The 15061-nt window shown below is 37.0% G+C and overlaps 1 protein-coding gene across 1 annotated transcript; it reads right to left on the bottom strand.

Moving 5' to 3' along the window:
• Window positions 1–9542: 9542 nt before the first annotated feature.
• LOC140575666 (intelectin-like) lies at window positions 9543–14690 on the bottom strand. The gene is made up of 7 exons (XM_072695951.1): window positions 14608–14690; window positions 14320–14475; window positions 13978–14225; window positions 13503–13661; window positions 13263–13383; window positions 13031–13134; window positions 9543–12938 (listed from the first exon to the last, which is right to left on the bottom strand). Exons 1-7 carry the CDS (start codon window positions 14669–14671, stop codon window positions 12786–12788), a joined length of 1005 nt encoding a protein of 334 aa, XP_072552052.1. The 5' UTR covers window positions 14672–14690; the 3' UTR covers window positions 9543–12785.
• Window positions 14691–15061: the final 371 nt, after the last annotated feature.

Genomic DNA, 15061 nt, shown 5'->3' with positions numbered 1-15061 from the left:
AAAACGCTTAAAATACACCCCAGATACATAAAAATACATCACAGGCATGACAATTTTCAAGAAATTGCACTAAAAATGCACAAAAAGTGTAGAACGCGTACCTGACGCAAAAAATCGCACAAACCGTGTAGAACGCGTTCCTGATGCAAAAAATCGCACAAACCGCAGAAAAAAGGGTTAAAATGCACAAAACGCTTAAAATACACCCCAGATACATGAAAATACATCACAGGCATGACAATTTTCAAGAACTTGCACTAAAAATGCACAAAAAGTGTAGAACGCGTACCTGACGCAAAAACTCGCACAAACCGCAGAAAAAAGGGTTAAAATGCAAAAAACGCTTAAAATACACCCCAGATACATGAAAATGCATCACAGGCATTACAATTTTTAAGAACTTGCATTAAAAATGCACAAAAAGTGTAGAACTACGCGTTCTTGACGCAAAAACTCGCACAAACCGCAGAAAAAAGTGTTAAAATGCACAAAACGCTTAAAATACACCCCAAAACATGAAAATGCATCACATGCACGAAATTTTTCAAGAACTTGCACTAAAAATGCACAAAAAGTGTAGAACGCGTACCTGACGCACAAAACGCGTAAAACGCCAAAAAAGCTTAAAATATACCTCAAATACATGAGAATGCATCACAGGCATGAAAATTTTCAAGAACTTTCACTAAAATTGCACAAAAAGTATAGAACACGTACCTGAAGCAACAAAACGCACAAACCGTGTAGAACGCGTTCCTGATGCAAAAAATCGCACAAACCGCAGAAAAAAGTGTTAAAATGCACAAAACGCTTAAAATACACCCCAAATACATGAAAATGCATCAAAAGCATGAACATTTTCAAGAACTTGCACTAAAAATGCACAAAAAGTGTAGAACACGTACGTGACGCAAAAAATCGCACAAACCACAGAAAAAAGGGTTAAAATGCACAAAACGCTTAAAATACACCCCAGTTACATGAAAATGCATCACAGGCATTACAATTTTCAAGAACTTGCACTAAAAATGCACAAAAAGTGTAGAACTACGCGTTCTTGTTGCAAAAAATCGCACAAACCGCAGAAAAAAGGGTTAAAATACACAAAACGCTTAAAATACACCCCAGATACATGAAAATACATCACAGGCATGAACATTTTCAAGAACTTCCACTAAAAATGCACAAAAAGTGTAGAACGCGTACCTGACGCAAAAAATCGCACAAAAACGCATAAAAAGCTTAAAATACACCCCAGATACATGAAAATACATCACAGACATGACAATTTTCAAGAACTTGCACTAAAAATGCACAAAAAGTGTAGAACACGTACGTGACGCAAAAAATCGCACAAACCACAGAAAAAAGGGTTAAAATGCACAAAACGCTTAAAATACACCCCAGATACATGAAAATACATCACAGGCATGACAATTTTCAAGAACTTGCACTAAAAATGCACAAAAAGTGTAGAACGCGTACCTGACGCAAAAACTCGCACAAACCGCAGAAAAAAGGGTTAAAATGCAAAAAACGCTTAAAATACACCCCAGATACATGAAAATGCATCACAGGCATTACAATTTTTAAGAACTTGCATTAAAAATGCACAAAAAGTGTAGAACTACGCGTTCTTGACGCAAAAACTCGCACAAACCGCAGAATAAAGTGTTAAAATGCACAAAACGCTTAAAATACACCCCAAAACATGAAAATGCATCACATGCACGAAATTTTTCAAGAACTTGCACTAAAAATGCACAAAAAGTGTAGAACGCGTACCTGACGCACAAAACGCGTAAAACGCCAAAAAAGCTTAAAATATACCTCAAATACATGAGAATGCATCACATGCATGAAAATTTTCAAGAACTTTCACTAAAATTGCACAAAAAGTATAGAACACGTACCTGAAGCAACAAAACGCACAAACCGTGTAGAACGCGTTCCTGATGCAAAAAATCGCACAAACCGCAGAAAAAAGGGTTAAAATACAAAAAACGCTTAAAATACACCCCAGTTACATGAAAATGCATCAAAGGCATGAAAATTTTCAAGAACTTGCACTAAAAATGCAAAAAAAGTGTAGAACACGTACCTGACGCACAAAACGCATAAAAAGCTTAAAATACACCCCAGATACATGAAAATGCATCACATGTATGAAATTTTTCAAGAACTTACCCTAAAATTGCACAAAAAGTGTAGAACACGTAACTGAAGCAAAAAAACACACAAACCGTGTAGAACGCGTTCCTGACGCAAAAAATCACACAAACCGCAGGAAAAAGGGTTAAAATGCACAAAACGCTTAAAATACACCCCAGTTACATGAAAATGCATCACAGGCATTACAATTTTCAAGAACTTGCACTAAAAATGCACAAAAAGTGTAGAACTACGCGTTCTTGTTGCAAAAAATCGCACAAACCGCAGAAAAAAGGGTTAAAATACACAAAACGCTTAAAATACACCCCAGATACATGAAAATACATCACAGGCATGAACATTTTCAAGAACTTCCACTAAAAATGCACAAAAAGTGTAGAACGCGTACCTGACGCAAAAAATCGCACAAAAACGCATAAAAAGCTTAAAATACACCCCAGATACATGAAAATACATCACAGACATGACAATTTTCAAGAACTTGCACTAAAAATGCACAAAAAGTGTAGAACACGTACGTGACGCAAAAAATCGCACAAACCACAGAAAAAAGGGTTAAAATGCACAAAACGCTTAAAATACACCCCAGATACATAAAAATACATCACAGGCATGACAATTTTCAAGAAATTGCACTAAAAATGCACAAAAAGTGTAGAACGCGTACCTGACGCAAAAAATCACACAAACCGTGTAGAACGCGTTCCTGATGCAAAAAATCGCACAAACCGCAGAAAAAAGGGTTAAAATGCACAAAACGCTTAAAATACACCCCAGATACATGAAAATACATCACAGGCATGACAATTTTCAAGAACTTGCACTAAAAATGCACAAAAAGTGTAGAACGCGTACCTGACGCAAAAACTCGCACAAACCGCAGAAAAAAGGGTTAAAATGCAAAAAACGCTTAAAATACACCCCAGATACATGAAAATGCATCACAGGCATTACAATTTTTAAGAACTTGCATTAAAAATGCACAAAAAGTGTAGAACTACGCGTTCTTGACGCAAAAACTCGCACAAACCGCAGAAAAAAGTGTTAAAATGCACAAAACGCTTAAAATACACCCCAAAACATGAAAATGCATCACATGCACGAAATTTTTCAAGAACTTGCACTAAAAATGCACAAAAAGTGTAGAACGCGTACCTGACGCACAAAACGCGTAAAACGCCAAAAAAGCTTAAAATACACCCCAGATACATGAAAATGCATCACAGGCATTACAATTTTTAAGAACTTACACTAAAAATATACAAAAAGTGTAGAACTACGCGTTCCTGATGCAAAAAATCGCACAAACCGCAGAAAAAAGGGTTAAAATACACAAAACGCTTAAAATACACCCCAGATACATGAAAATGCATCACAGGCATTAAAATTTTCAAGAACTTGCACTAAAAATGCACAAAAAGTGTAGAACTACGCGTTCTTGACACAAAAAATTGCACAAACCGCAGAAAAAAGCGTTAAAATGCACAAAACGCTTAAAATACACCCCAGATACATGAAAATGCATCACAGGCATTAAAATTTTCAAGAACTTGCACTAAAAATGCACAAAAAGTGTAGAACTACGCGTTCTTGACACAAAAAATCGCACAAACCGCAGAAAAAAGGGTTAAAATGCACAAAAAACTTAAATACTCCCCAAATACATTAAAATGCATCACATGCATGACATTTTTCAAGAACGTGCACTAAAAATGCACAAAAAGTATAGAACGCGTACCTGACGCTCAAAACGCATAAAAAGCTTAAAATAAACCCCAAAAACATGAAAATGCATCACAGGCATTAAAATTTTCAAGAACTTGCATTAAAAATGCACAAAAAGTGTAGAACTACGCGTTCTTGACGCAAAAACTCGCACAAACCGCAGAAAAAAGTGTTAAAATGCACAAAACGCTTAAAATACACCCAAAAACACGAAAATGCATCACATGCATGAAATTTTTCATGAACTTGCAATAAAAATGCACAAAAAGTGTAGAACGCGTACCTGACGCACAAAACGCGTAAAACGCATAAAAAGCTTAAAATACACCCCAGATACATGAAAATGCATCAAAGGCATGAAAATTTTCAAGAACTTCAACTAAAAATGCACAAAAAGTGTAGAACGCGTACCTGACGCAAAAAATCGCACAAACCGCAGAAAAAAGGGTTAAAATGCATAAAAAGCTTAAAATACACCCCAGATACATGAAAATGCATCACATGCATGACATTTTTCAAGAACTTGCACTAAAAATGCACAAAAAGTGTAGAACGCGTACCTGACGCAAAAAATCGCACAAACCGCAGAAAAAAGGGTTAAAATGCAAAAAACGCTTAAAATACACCCCAGTTACATGAAAATCCATCACAGGCATGAAAATTTTCAAGAACTTGCACCTAAAATGCAAAAAAAGTGTAGAACACGTACCTGACGCACAAAACACATAAAAAGCTTAAAATACACCCCAGATACATGAAAATGCATCACATGCATGAAATTTTTCAAGAACTTGCACTAAAAATACACAAAAAGTGTAGAACGCGTTCCTGACGCAAAAAATCATTCATGCATACAGAAAAAGCGGTTAAAATGCACGAAACGCTTAAAATACTCCCCACATACATTAAAATGCATCACATGCATGAATTTTTTAAGGACTTGCATTAAAAATGCAGAAAAAGTGTAGAACACGTACCTAACGCAAAAAATCGCACAAAACGCTTAAAATACACCCCAGATACATGAAAATGCATCACATGTATGAAATTTTTCAAGAACTTGCAATAAAAATGCACAAAAAGTGTAGAACACGTACCTGATGCAAAAAATCGCACAAACCACAGAAAAAGGGGTTAAAATACACAAAAAACTTAAATACTCCCCACATACATTAAAATGCATCACATGCATGAATTTTTTAAGGACTTGCATTAAAAATGCACAAAAAGTGTAGAACGCGTTCCTAATGCACAAAACACATAAAAAGCTTAAAATGACAATGCATCACAGGATTGAAAATTTTCAAGAACTTGCACTAAAAATGCACAAAAACTGAAGAACGCGTACCTGATGCACAAAACGCACAAACCGCAGAAAAAAGGGTTAAAACGCATAAAAAGCTTAAAACACACCCCAGATACATGAAAATGCATCGCATGCATGAAATTTTTCAAGAACTTGCACTAAAAATGCACAAAAAGTGTAGAACGCGTACCTGACGCAAAAAATTGCACAAACCGCAGAAAAAAGGGTTAAAACGCATAAAAAGCTTAAAACACACCCCAGATACATGAAAATGCATCACAGGCTGGAACATTTTCAAGAACTTGCACTAAAAATGCACAAAAAGTGTAGAACGTGTACCTGATGCAAAAAATCGCACAAACCGCAGAAAAAAGGGTTAAAATGCATAAAACACTTAAAATACACCCCAGATACATGAAAATCCATCACAGGCATGAAAATTTTCAAGATCTTGCACTTAAAATGCACAAAAAAAGTAGAACACGTACCTGACGCACAAAACGCACAAAACGCACAAAACGCATAAAAAGTTTAAAATACACCCCAGATACATGAAAATTCATCACTGGCATGAAATTTTTCAAGAACTTGCACTAAAAATACACAAAAATCGTAGAACGCGTGTGGACTTTTTGGACATTTTTGGACATCAATTAAACAGTTGCTTAAATGCAGTTTTGAAACAAGGTGGAGGGGTCGTGGTCGTGAAAGGTCGTGGCCCCAATTTCCTGAGCACCATCAGGCAAGGGATCATCATCACATAGTTTGTCTTCAAGAGTTTTAAGGAATCAAATATAAAAAATAAATATATCAGACTCAGTTACTGGAATTGTTAAAAAACATCAATATGAAAGAAATGATGATATAAACTTGCTAGTAAAAATACAACATACGTAGACAAATCTCAGTATGTTTTAAATACAATTAAGTGCATTTTCTCCATAGGTTAACCATAGATTCAACTCTTGAGCCTTATGTACTAATCTTAAGCCGAACTTCAAACGCCTCAAACTTCAAAGGACTCAGAACTCTAAACATAGCTCTATGCTGCAAAGCTATACTGACCCTTATTCTAGCTCCAAACCCTAAAGCTGCCAATACACTAAATTTACCTCTGTCCCACAAGGACGTACAAACCCTAATTCTAGAGGAAATCCCTAAAGCTTGTAAAACCCAAATTTTACCTCCAATCCCTTTGACTCTCCAAACCCTAACCCTACATATAACCCCTTAAGCCTATTCTACAATAATCTTAAACTCTAAGGCTCTCACAACCCTAACCCTAACTCCAAACCCTAAATCCCTACAAACACTTACCCTAACTCTAAAGCCTAAATCCCTACAAACACTTATCCTAACTCCAAAGCCTAAGATTTCCCCAACCCTAACTCTATATACAACCCTTGGGTCTATTCAAAACCCAAGCCTACCTCCAAACCGTTAGAGTTTCATAACCCTAACCCTAGATTCAAACCTGAGGCTTATTCTAAACAAAAGCCTAGCTCAAAACCTTAGGGTCTAGCAACCCTTAGTATAGCTCTATGCTCCAAAGCTATACTGACTTTTATCCTACTTCCAAACCCTAAAGCTCCTACAACACTAACATTACCTCAATCCTGTAAGTCTTTACAAGACCTAACTCTAGATGAAAGCCTTTAAAACCCAATTTATAGCTCCAATCCCTTAGACTCTCCAAACCCTAACCCTGGATGTAACCCTTAAGCCTTTTCTAACCCTAAAAATTGTCTTAAACACTAAGTCTCTTACAACCCTAACCCTAACTCCAAAGCCTAAGATTTTCCCAACCCTAACCCTAGATACAACCCTTGGGTCTATTCTAAACCTAAACCTATCTCACAACCCTAAACATACCTAAATGCTGTATGGCTGTGCTCTCACAAGCCTAACCCTACCTCAATCTCCTACAACTCTTCTAACCCAAACACTAGATTCAAACCCTAAAGTTATTACAATCCTTACTTTAGCTCCAAACTCAAAAGCTAGCCCAAACCTAACTCTGGATAAAACCCTTAAGCCCATATTAACCCTATAGCTAGCTCTAAACCCTAAAGCTTTCACATCCTTAAACATAACTACTGACAGCAAGGCTCTCTCAACCCTTTCCAAATGAAAAATGTAGGCTCAAGAATACTAATCTTAATTATGCTACAGTGCACTAGAGTGTAGTTATTTCCAAACTAATAATTATTGCACTTAAAGAGCAATGAGATGGAACTACTGTATTTGCACTTTACTATACTTTAATTGTACAGAAACTGTGTAAACCCATAACTTTGTGTTAAGTTTACTTAACTGTACTAGAATTGAACTTTTAATTATGCTTTTGTAGGCATTAGATATGCTACTGCATATATCTGTAAACAAATATTCTACAGACTAGAAACTAGTGCAATTAAATAAATTTTTTATACATTACAACTGCTTTACTAGTGTACACTTACATTAACATTAACATTAAAATGACAATGTATAGTATAAATGTATTAATAAGCAGGTTACTGTATCAGGGTTCTAATCATTGGTTATAATTCTCAACTGTGACTCAGTTAGACTCTGAAGGTTAGGAGTTCAGGGACAGTATGTTGGCCTCAATTTCATCTGAGTGATAAGACAAACAACTCGGTTCAAACAGAATAGCATTTATTAATCCAAAATAGTAAAGATAGTGAGCAGGAGCACACAATCACGTAGAAATATATATATAAAGCTAAATCTTTGGTCAAACTTTGCTATGAAGTATAGGTATGCATCTACAACTGTGGGAGTGTATACGTATGTATGTGGGTGTAGGAGTGTGTACGTGTATGTATGTACGTGTATTCATGTGTGGGGTCTATTTGTATTTACGTGTATGTGCGTCGGGCGCACCGAGAACAAAAAAGAGGTGGGGGAAGCGGCGGAGCTTAGCGATTCTCTTTTGTAACCCAATGCTGTCATGGCTGGATTACTGACCGGGCCAGTGGGGCCAGCGCCCAAAACATTTTGCGATGCTTATCATCACATTTATGATACAATATACTTTTATTTCTGAGGGCCCTCCATTTTACTCCATTTTTGACATCTGGCTATTAGGGATCCAAGGAAAGAGGGGGGCATATTTTTAGAGGGCCCTGGTTATGGGAGCCCCTACCAGGGGGCCCTAGAAAAGAGCAGGGCATACCATTAGAGGGCCCTTGATCACGAGGGCCCCTGCTATGGGTGTCCATAGAAGTTGTTTACCATGGTTCCTTGTCTTTCTAGGGACCTACAAATTGCCAGGCAAGCTACCATATTTCATAACAGATGTTTTGTTGTAAATATGAGATTCAGGCCCTTACTTAATGTTTCTGAATTTGTATTGTTTCAAAATTATTATGTTCAATTTCTCTTAAGCACAGAGACACAAATTATTTTAGCAATTTTGCAACTATTTAAATTTAAGACAAGCAGTTTCTCTGATGAATGCTATCTTTGACACCAATTCAATTGTGTGAATTTGGCCATGGGTGTGATTTCACTTATGTAAAAACAACAAGCCATTTGACTAGTTTCTTGTTTCCCCTTTAATAAATAACAGTAAAGAGACCAGTGGTCACTCCAGCTCTGAACGAATGCATGAAGTGCCTTTTCATACAACAGAACTGCAAGCAAATTTTACTGAGTAGCACAATTTTGGTTTGGTTACTGATAATGAAACTTTTTTTGTTGTAGTAGCTGTGGCTGCATATGCATGTAACCCTGATTTTTTTTTTTGAGGATTATTTATTGGAAAACATATTTTATTTAGCTTGTTATTTATTTAAGTGAATATGCAAGATCTATATAAAATCCCCTGCCAGTATCAAAGCTCCTCACATTCAGACAGTTCAGCTTGTGAATTTGCTCTGTGCTTTTACTACAACTTTTACCTTGCTATTACCAGATCAGCAACCCACAGCCTTTTTAAAGGCTCATTGCCCTTTATACTGCATTATATTATTTTATAATATATATAAATATTTTTACATTATATTTTACTATACTATTTTGCCCATATTCTGTTACATTCTTTTCATAGTCTTTTCAAAGGCTTATATATTATATTATATTATATTATATTATATTACATGATATAATATTATATTACTATATATAATATATTAAACTTTGAAAGGTTCACAGCCTTTTTCAAGGCTAGTGTAATGTTGCAAACTAGCAACTCACAGCTTTTTTAAAAGCTTATTTTTATTTGCATATTACATTGTTGATAATAGTAGAAGTGTAAGTGTTTATAATATTAATACACACATACAATACATTTACAATAACAACAATTTATAGCAAAATAGTTATAGGTCAGGTTTTTTTATTACATATTGTATCTGGTTCTGCAATTTTGTGATTGTATTTTTTCCTGAACATACAACATAGAAACAACATAGTAAGTATTGAATAGGAATAGGAATTTGCAAGACAAGCTTCTATATTTGCATCTTAAGAAACACTTGCCATTAATAACATGGATCCCGAACAAAAAAGTGGTGCCTCAAAAAAAAGAGCAAAAAAGTAGTTTGAGATTAAGGCAGATTTCCTGAAAGCATTCATTTGATCTCAAACTTCTTTGAGAAACAACTGGATATGAGTGAGACAAGTATTGCTAATGTTAGCAGTGATCAGAGTTCTAGCAATGAAGATGTGATCACCACTGGCTTAGTGTCACCTGTCAGTGACTATGTACCTTTGCAGACCCAGTCAGGTGCAGAGCAGGAATGCCAGCCGCGCCAGGCTACCACAGACCAGCAGCAGAAAGACCATGAAAGGAAAGTTGCAGGTCTGTGACTATGCAGTGGCTACTTTACTCTCCTTCAACTGGCTGTGTGTATTGTTTTGTTTGCAAACTGTTTTCCAGTAAGCACAATACTTTTGTTTATGGATTTTCTGACTGGAAACATTCAGAGCGGATTAGTGAGCATGAGGGGAGTGTGGAGCATAGGGCTGGCATGCTAGCAGTATATAATCGCTCCAGAGGCACAGCGACAATTGATTCTGATATTGTCAAACAAATTGATGCAGAAAAACAATACTGGAGGGAAGTTTTGAAAAGAGTTGTTGCAGTCATCCAGTTTTTGGGGGAGAGGGGACTTGCTTTCAGGGGAGATGATGAGCTATTAAGCTCACAATGGTAATTTTTTGGGCATCATAGAACTCTCAGCCAAATTTGACCCATTCCTAGCTGAGCACCTCCAAAAGTTTGGAGGTAAGGGAAAAGGTTCTGTGTCCTACTTATCATCGACAGTGTGTGAAGAATTTATCCATTTGATGGGACAGAGAACAAAGCAGGCAATTGTTAATGAGATCAAAGAATCAAAATACTTCTCTGTTACAGTCGACTCCACTCCAGACCTTGCTCATGTGGACCAACTTGTAGTTGAGAGTTTTCTTGCTTTTGAGCCTAATGAAAACCATAGTGGGGACAGTTTGGCAGAGTGTGTTGTTGCTATGGTGGAGAATCTGGCCCTAGACTAATCCAACTGTAGGGGCCAGTCATATGATAATGCAAGTAACATGTCGGGGAAAGTACAATGGAGTCCAAGGTCATCTTAAACAAAGAAACCCTTTGATTTGTTATGTTCCCTGTGCAGCACATTCACTGAATTTAGTTGATGTCAATGCTGTTGACAGTAGCCCAGAAGATGGACGTTTTTTTGACTTTGTACAGGCAATGTACACATTTTGTGCATCATCTACACACAGGTGGGGAAAGGTTTTCCGTGATACTGATATCAAACTCACACTGAAATCACTGTCAGGTACTCGATGGAGTACACAAGCTGAGTCAACTAAGGCTCTTTGGAAATATTATGCACAACTGAGAGAGGCATTGAATGATATGGCTAAAGATATGGAGGAGAAATGTGTAACTCGAAGTGAAGCCTCTGCATTTTGTGACAAATTGGACACATTGGAGATGGCCTTCATGGCATACTTCTGGGACACAATACTACAGAGGTTCCAAGCCACAAGCCTGCAGCTGCAGAAGCATGATATTGACATATGTACAGCTACACAACGTCTCTTGTCTTTACGAAACTTTGTGGCAGCACAGAGAGATAACTTTGAGGTGTTTGAAGGGGCAGCTTTAAATGTCACCACTGCTGATTCCCAAGGGTACAGGCATGACCTCCAGCTTACAAAGAAGTGCAAAATTATGTCTGATGATAGTGCAGAGCCAGGTGTAGCATTTAACGGAGAGGACAAGTTTCGGATTGAAACTTTCAATGTTGTCATTGACAAACTGGTGTCCTGTCTCAACCACCATTTGAATGCATACACACACTTAACTGAGCTATTTGATGTTCTTTTCATGCCTGACAATATGTCCAATAGTAAGCTAAAGGCTAACTCACTTGCTGCAGCATATCCTTCAGATCTGAACATGAGCCTGGCAGATGAATCGATACAATACAAATCATTCATAACAGAAAAAGAAAAATGTCCTAGTAAAATGCTCAAAACCATGATAAATTTGAATTTACAGTCAACCTTTCCAAATGTCTACATAGCACTTAGAAAGTCTAAGTGCTATGTAAGTGCTATGTAAGTGCTTTGACTGTGCCTATCACAAATTGTGATGGGGAGCGTTCATTCTCCAAACTGGCTCGTATTAAGAATGAACTCAGGATTAGGATGCGACAAAACCGCCTGAACTCAATGTCACTTCTGGCCATTGAATCAGAATTGGTCAGACAGCTTAATTTTTATGAATTAGTGGATGACTTTGCAAGAAAGAAGAGTAGAAAGAAACATATATAAAATAGAATTCTTGTGTTAGGGTTAGTTATTGACAGGTTGTTTAATGTATTAATTTATTTATGTTTTTGGAGGGGTTTGTAGGGTGGGGCAGACTTTCCTTAATTCATCCTTGGGTCAGGTACTGATATTGGATGATTAGGTCTGGATCACAAATGCTGCTTCAACTCATCCCAAAGGTATTGGATGGATCTTCATTACTGAAAACAGTTCACCTGCTACACAGCCCAATGCTGTAGGACTGTATATCCTTCTAACTCACATTTGGCATTGGTCACAGTGACCTTAGGCTCGTGTAAGGCTGCTCCAGAGCATCCTGTTCTATTAGCAGTGTTTTTCTATGAATATTATACAAGCTGTGTGTGGGTAGCTGAGCACCTGTGTCAACAATGGGTGCACCTTAAAGTAGCACAATTTTACTTATTAGAAAGGCTATTGGGAAACCCTTGTAAATATAGTGCCAAATAATGCATTTTGAGGCAAAAAAATAAAAATAGATTATCTAGAAAAATATGTGTGGGAACAGAGGTCTGGGAGTCAAACCCTGCACAGAACAATGTATTCAGACTATGCGCATAGCAGTTTCCACTCACTACCAAAAGCACAAAACAGCAGGTTGGATAAATAAATATTTTGGTGAGTAGTGCTGATAAAAGCAACATAGTAATTTGCCTTAATTATTTATTATTATTATTATTATTATTATTATTATTATTATAAGCTAATTATTGGTAGATATGCATTAGATTGACAATGACTGGCAGTGAGATCATGTCAATTCAGGAGAAAACAATCAACGATAGAAGATCAGAACTGATGCCTCTATAATTTCTTTGGATGCACTTGCTTTAGTGTGCGTTCCATAACCATTCCAGTCAAAGCCAGTGAAGTCACCACATTGACGAGGAGTTTCTTCTGGAAAGTGTCCTCCTCCTCCAATGCAATACTGCAAATGCACAAACACAGATTAAGCCACACCTTACAGATACATCATTCATAATACATATGTGCTAATGCCTCAAAGAAAAATATACTTACATATTCAGTGTGGCATCCTGTTGGTTTGATTCCGGAGCACATGGCCATAGCTGCCTTCTCCTCATTGAACACTCTGAAGGTGACGAAGCCAGGCTCAAACTGATCTAAGGTAAACACAGACATAAATTTAACATAGAGAGCTCAAGAGCATGGTATTTTAACCAATCTTGGTGTCACGATGCCAAGGCAAACAATTTCAAATGTTGTTCATACTACAAAAAACAGTACATACTCCTTACTAATGGTCCATAGAAGTTTGTTGTTTTGTTCTTGTCTCCAGTATCATACACCACTGGGCTGGTAGGCCCAGTATCTTTGTTACACTCTCCTGCTTCAAACCTCACTGGATATTTCTGAAAAATGGAAATTCTTTCTTTCTTTTTTCTCATATTTTGAATTGTGTGAACTTACAGTCATGTAAAACAGTATATAACTATTAGCTTTTTATCACAATATAAACATAATGCTTTACCTTGAATAAGTGGTAGAGGTTTCCACCATTGTCCTTGAGGAACTTGGTTTCAGTGTGATAGCGTAGTATAGAGGCTTTCGCCCAGTCATTTAGCTGGACATCATTAGGAACATGCCACACAGATACATCCTCTCCATTGATGTCAAAGTAACCAGGATTCTATGATGTTGAATAAGTGTGCTGTTAGTTATGTGGTATGATTTAGACTGCATTTGGAATTACACTCAATTTGGAATTACACACAATTTTTGGAAGTGTGTCACATATATTGCAATGCTGTTGGATTTCTTTTGTCATTCCATGGTTATTCCCAATATTTAACAACTGAAAATGGCAGTTTAGCTAAACATACTATAGTTCTTCCACACCAGCTCAGTATCTGAAGTGTTCATGATCTTTTGACTTACATGGACCAGTCTACAGTGATTCTGAGATTTGAGTTTAATTGTAGTACATGTAAGACGTGATAATCTACCTTGTAGTCATCACTGGTTGCACCCTCTGCAGTACCAAATGTGGCAGTGTTAGCCCATGTTCCATCACCATCAGGTCGTTTGGGGTTGCTACCCTGTTGGCTTGACCAACGATCACCTAAAGTGCATTTTCCATCCATATTGTTTTCATGCACACTGGCTACCAGTGTCCAGCCTCCCCCATTAGTGGTCATATCACAGTATGCCTGGTACACCACACCATTTTTTGTTGTTAAGTAGTATATTCCATCTAAAGAACAATATTGTGATCTGTGTTAGACAAAGAAGTACATCAAAGCCATATTTTAAAATATGTTTTAGGTATTTTGTTTAAGAGCACTCACCAGTTTTTGCTCCAAATTTTTCTTTGATGTCCAAGCAGCTTCGACTCAGAGTTCTCAGCCTAGCATGATACTTACCAAGTTCTGGGTTTATATAAGTGCCATTTACAAGTATTGGCTTAGCAGTGACCTCTTCGCCCATTACATGCAGTGGTCCCACTGCAGATTGCATCAGACAGAGGACAGTATTAACATATTAGGGAAGAACATAGATCATGACTGTTACTGATGTGACTCAAAAGCCTCTCTAAAAATACTTATGAATAATAGATGTTTAATAAAACCACTTACCTAACCAAGTAAATTTATGCTGTATTGGAAGAACGAAACATATCAAGAACATTCCACGCAGCATTTTAAAGCAGTTACAGTAACTCTTCTATCTGAGCCTTTACCTGAGCCCACAAAGCCAGTTTGATCTTTATATCAGTTTGAAGTTACCCTTTGATCGGGAGCTTCTACTGTTACTCAATATTTAGGCCTAATCATTAAACAAAGAGTAAAGCTTCATTATTTGTTTGCTCAAGTTGACTAATCCTAAATGTAGGATGAGGTCTGATAAAGTGGATTTTATCTAGAGTGGGTTTAAAAACCCCTCACCATGACACTGACTTCAACATTCAAAAATTCAATTTAATATTCAAATCAGTCATATAGTTGCTTCTATAATATCAACTGCACACATAGAAAAGCACTGGCGATAGGACTCTCAGGAACAGATAATCATGTCCAATGCCAGGTCTTA

The sequence above is a fragment of the Salminus brasiliensis genome, chromosome 1, assembly GCF_030463535.1.
Source record: "Salminus brasiliensis chromosome 1, fSalBra1.hap2, whole genome shotgun sequence".
NCBI lineage: Eukaryota > Metazoa > Chordata > Actinopteri > Characiformes > Bryconidae > Salminus > Salminus brasiliensis.
Note: the sequence above shows the minus strand (reverse complement) of the source record. Positions and strands in the feature narration are given on the sequence as shown.

What these genes read in the sequence shown, in the direction of transcription:
- LOC140575666 (XM_072695951.1), bottom strand. Translation starts at nt 14,671, where the DNA reads ATGCTGCGTGGAATGTTCTTGATATGTTTCGTTCTTCCAATACAGCAT. An exon ending in CAACCAGTGATGACTACAAG is followed by an intron (nt 13,662 to 13,977) that starts GTAGATTATCAC and finishes TCAACATCATAG; the next exon opens with AATCCTGGTTACTTTGACAT. An exon ending in CAGGATGCCACACTGAATAT is followed by an intron (nt 12,939 to 13,030) that starts GTAAGTATATTT and finishes GTGCATTTGCAG; the next exon opens with TATTGCATTGGAGGAGGAGG.